The sequence below is a fragment of the Montipora capricornis genome, chromosome 3 (assembly GCF_036669925.1).
Source record: "Montipora capricornis isolate CH-2021 chromosome 3, ASM3666992v2, whole genome shotgun sequence".
Lineage (NCBI taxonomy): Eukaryota > Metazoa > Cnidaria > Anthozoa > Scleractinia > Acroporidae > Montipora > Montipora capricornis.
Window position 1 is genome coordinate 59,196,276 of NC_090885.1, and position 5,000 is coordinate 59,201,275.

Below are 5,000 nucleotides of genomic sequence, written 5' to 3' on the forward strand. Positions count from 1 at the left end.
TTTCTTGGCATTAGAAATAAAGAATGGAAGGCGGACTAGCATTAAAGCAAAAGACTTTTTTATTTAGTGCCATGTAGTGGCTGAACACCTGGCTGCCTCAAATAGTTTTGTTTTCTTAGTGATTGTATCTCGTTTAGGTAGTGCTTGTATCATTGTAGTGTCAAGGCATTAAGATCTTCCCTCATTTATCTCTGAACAAGGAAGATCTTATCAGCCACATGAGAACCAAAATTAATAGGAGTTTTGCATTGAAAAACATCATTGGTGAAAGGACAATCATCATTTTGGGGTTTTCCTGTTATTGGGATGTAAGCAACCCCTTATAGGCTGGAAGGATATGACTTTCAAACCCCTTTTAGCTTCCTTGACAATATGATTTTAAATTAGTTGCTTTATTTTTAGTTTTATTGCTGTTTCATCAAAAGAGAATACACTCATTGCCTGATTCTAAAACGGTGACTTCTTATTTTGGGACTTAAGGGACTTTAAAAATGAATTTTTCTTCTGGGTCAAGGATATTGAACATTGCCTGAACAGCAATAGTCTTCCTCAGCTTTCCAACACATTTGTGCAGGGTGATAAGCAGATGCACAATAGTTCTAACACTGTAGTTGTTGTTGACAGAGTATTTTCTTGTTTACAGCGTCATATTGTTTCACACCAACCATTGCCCTCTTGTTGCGTTTGGTTGTGGCTTTGTGCTGCATAGGTATCATTGCTGGTATGTTCTCCTGTTTGTTGGACTTGTGTGGTACGATGAACTCGTGTCTAAAGGTTGTCAAAGATTATTCTATGGGAAACGTCATTACAGGTAATTCTTTAAAACAATAAATAATGTATTATAATTATCTTTAGTGTTCCCTTTTTACTTCAAAGGATAAGAGATCGGACAGAATATAATGCAAGAGCATAATAAACTACCCACTGAAGTTACAGTACATGTAGCTTGAGCAGTGTGAGAAACCTGTGACTGGGGAAACAAGGAACCGCCTGCCAGGATTGACTCCTTTTCGATTTCCACCCTCGTTGGCATTTTTGACAATAGTGACATTTTCAATTCAACCAATTAGAGAGGAGGCAGTAAAACGAAGTTGGTGCGGAAGTGTAAGTGCCCCAAATGAATTTGGAATTCTTGCATCAGCCTCTGGAAGCTGGTGAAATCTCAACTTCTGACAAGACCGTGGAAGATTTGATTAAAAGCCTAACTACAGAGGTGAACGTCACCCAAAGTGGGCATTTGGATATGTTGAGCTTATTTCAGGATAAACCTAAATCTATGTACTGAAAAATGGACAACAGTTGCAAATTTGGCCTTTGTGCATCCTTATGTGAGAGAAGAACTTGTGGTTCTTTGAGAAAAATTGTGGGCAAGGAATTTCAAGAATAGTGCAGTGATGAAACAAGTTCATTCTTACCTGTTAAGAACAGGAATTCATCTCATTTTTTACATGTCATTTAATTAACTTGAGGACTCTAAAATTCAAGTTCAAAGCAATTGTCTTGTCTTTTTTTTTCACTGCTGTCAATCACTGTAGCATATGTGGGGTTTATTGGTCACATCCAGTGTTTGATTTTCAGTTTTCCCACAAACATGATTGCTGGATGAAAAATGACTAGTTGAACTTGACTTGGTTCTCATTGGTATTTCTAGATCTAGTTCAATGGTCACACTTTTTGTTTGATATTAGCATCAAACATAGTCATAATTATTTTAATAGAAGCTCTTTAGCCTTGTTAGTTTCTTTTTAAAATGTTAAGGAAATTTTATTGCAAGTTTTATGTGAAAAAAATTAGGCTTTATTAGTTATTTGTTGCTGTGTTTTCCACACAATAAATTGTACTTGTTCTTGCCTTTTCTTGCAGTAATCATGTGCGTTGCTTCCAGTCTTCTTGTTTTCTGGGTCACAAAGATTCTTGAAGCACAACCAGGCAACTTGCACACACCTGCTAAGGTCAAATTTGATATCAGCTTTTTCCTTGTAGTAGCAGCTGGGGCATCAGCGGTGATGGCAACTGCTCTGAGCTTGGTCATGCACTGTTATTTGCATCGCACTAGAGAAAGAACTCACTCTGAAGAAGAGCTATCACTAGATCTTTTGTACTCCATGCTGCCCGCAGATAGCTTCTCTGACATTCCCCCACCAGCCTACTCTCCTTAAAGGGATTTATTATGTAGGCAATTTTTGCAGTTTTCAATTTTACAAGTATTCAATGCATTGGTATCCCTTGAGGCTGCAATTATTTCAGTTAGTACCAAGAATAACAAGCTTTGGCTGGTTCCAAACCAGTAAGTCCGCAAATCACCAAGATGACTCTTAGATTAATATTGTAGAACAATAGTAATTCATTGCCAATTATTCTTATTGTTTAAAAAATGAATTGACCTAGAGGTCATTATACATGATGGCCTCTGGAAATGAACATAGTGTACTTGTAGGTGGCAGTGCTATGTAAACTATGTGATAGGCTTTAGTGCATAATGCAATAAGGAATAGGACTTAGTCTAGGACTAATCATGCAGACGTGAAGTGCATTCGACTATATAATGAAGAGCACATGGAATACAAGCTCCTAATATCATTGTTGCAACATGCACTCATTCCCAGAGCTACTCAGCTTTATTTGGGTTTGCATGAGATCGAGATGAAGTGCTGCAGTTAGTTCAATATATGTACAGTAGATGTTCCAACATGGCTGCCAAAATGTGAACTCTAATGGCATTGGCTGATACCTGCAAAAAAACATGATGTACATTAGATGTTCATCACTCTGGTCACTGACTCCTCAAGTTTCCTGTCTTAGAACTGCTATGCCATCATATACATGTAATGACCTGTAGATAGTTTCATTGCAGATCATCTTTCAAGAGCATTTTCAATATTTTTACGGATATTCAACATGTGTGTAGATTTTTTCACCAGTACTTTTCCAACTTGTTTGAGGATCCTTTTCAGCATTATTTTTTAATGCTGGTAGCTTAGCAAAAAAATTTAATGCTAAAAAATAACCTTAGCATGAACAGTCAAGGCCTTTATGTGGTGTTGGCACATTTAGGAAAATATTCTCATCTTACTTACATTGAAGAGTGATTGCTGAGTTTTGCCAAACGTCTATGCACGGGATCTTAAAGATTTTGTTTTGACTTGTATCAATTTATAAGGTCAGCGGCACGCTTGCTATTATAAATGTACTCCTGGTATTTATTTACACAGCTTCTGATAACAGGGCTAATCTATTTCACAAGTCAATTCCAAGCCCAAGTCATATAAAAGTCCAAGTTATACTTAAGACAGTCTAATCAGCAGTTTTCCTTTCAGATTCCAGTTCATGATGTTACACGCTTTATAATGCATTTAAATTTGGTTTTAGTCTTGTTCTTTACATATATGATGCTAACCGACTGTGCCACCCTTGCTCCTCGAATAGGACCGATCTTGGTTAGGGTTGCTTCCTAAAGTTGGACAGACTACTTTGTCACTGAAAGCTCCTCAATTTGGTTCAAATTTCAGGTTATGTTTATTGCTTCTTGTAAAGTTGAAAATGCAAATTTTTTTTATGTTATGAGGCTCTTCCAGGGGAAGAAAGGGGATCCATGTTGCTTGTCTGAATTTTAAAAGGTCTTGTGTTGGTGACCTGCTTTATCAATGTTTCACGTTGTTGTAACCGTTGCTGTCGTAAATTTAAAGAAAGGATATCGTTTGTCACTATCGCTACTTTTTAGGCCATGTTGCTTGTCAGAATTTACCCTGGCAGAGCCTCTGTTATCACTTATCATAATATGATGTTTTGGTTTGCATTCTCTTGCCTCCTGATCAGAAGTTAGATAGCAAACAATACGGCACAGGATAAAAATTCTATTTGCATGTAAATTTTGTACTGTACATGTAGTTAATACACGTTTTAAGCAGGTAGAAGCCAGAATAATTTGAAAAAAGCATATTTTTCATGATTTGTAATATTCTTAAGCAATAATTATTGTAGGCCTGTTGCAGCCTTGAAAGACCTTAGCGTACATGTAAGCTCAGAGTAAGCTTTTGTGATGTGAATATTTTTATAGCAAAGTCAATAACAAGCAGTAACATGTCTTTCTGAAGGACCTCATATGATAATAAGGAAAAATACTGTAAATAAGCATAATTATGAGACTGACTGCAGTAGAACCACTGGCTTGGTGGATTGTTAGTGTTTATACATTGTAGGAATTAAAAAAAAAGTTTGAAACAAAAATGGTGTTGATAACTTGGCATCGTTATTTTATTTAAAGGAATGAAAAACTATATATTCATTTGCAAACACATCATTTTTTATGTTATCTACTTATTATTAAATATCTTTTTTTTTTCATCAAAAATAGAAAACTATGGCCATGCAATAAGCATGTGAATGAATATACCTTGTTTATTATATCTTTGAGATAGCATGTGTGCTGTAATTAATTGGCTAATTAATTTTAGCAGGCAGTATATTCCACAGTACGGCCAGCTGTGTGGCCCGCCAAATTTGAAATTTTGATGCAACTCTTTCTATTGTGTTTTTCATGTTATTTTTGTCAAATAAACTTTGAAACGGTTTGAATCTTGCAACAACTATTTCAAAACACCAAGAAGATTTATTTATTTTTCGGATTTCGATGCATACCAATCATGCTCACTGGCAGTTGATTGTTCTGCTGGACTTAAACTAGTTTTGTTTGCAGCATACCTCACTATCTCAGAGATAATTATGATCATAAAATGCCTTAGCCCTTTCACTACTATATGCTAATTAGACCCAAAACCCCTGGTTCCTGAATTACTTAATTAGGCACCACCAAGATTTCAACACAAATTCAAAACATGCATGCTCAGTAGATTTTAATTGAATGTTACATCCCGTAATGGGAAAAAAAATTACAGTCTGATAATTTGTTATTTCACTCATTCGTAACTTTGACTGCAATTATTAATCTGTTAACAGCATTAAGCACTGCCTCAAGCAAGTAGAGAAATGAAATAAAATTT

The 5,000-nt window shown here is 35.8% G+C and overlaps 1 protein-coding gene across 1 annotated transcript in view; it reads left to right on the top strand.

Moving 5' to 3' along the window:
* The window catches only part of LOC138043512 (transmembrane protein 127-like), a 5,658-nt gene extending 1,431 nt beyond the window's left edge, over positions 1-4,227 (top strand). Inside the window, exons 2-3 of the mRNA XM_068889820.1 lie at positions 644-811; positions 1,864-4,227. Coding sequence (XP_068745921.1) covers positions 644-811; positions 1,864-2,159 — 464 coding nt within the window. The 3' untranslated portion in view covers positions 2,160-4,227. The remainder of the gene's footprint in view (positions 1-643; positions 812-1,863) is intronic.
* Positions 4,228-5,000: the final 773 nt, after the last annotated feature.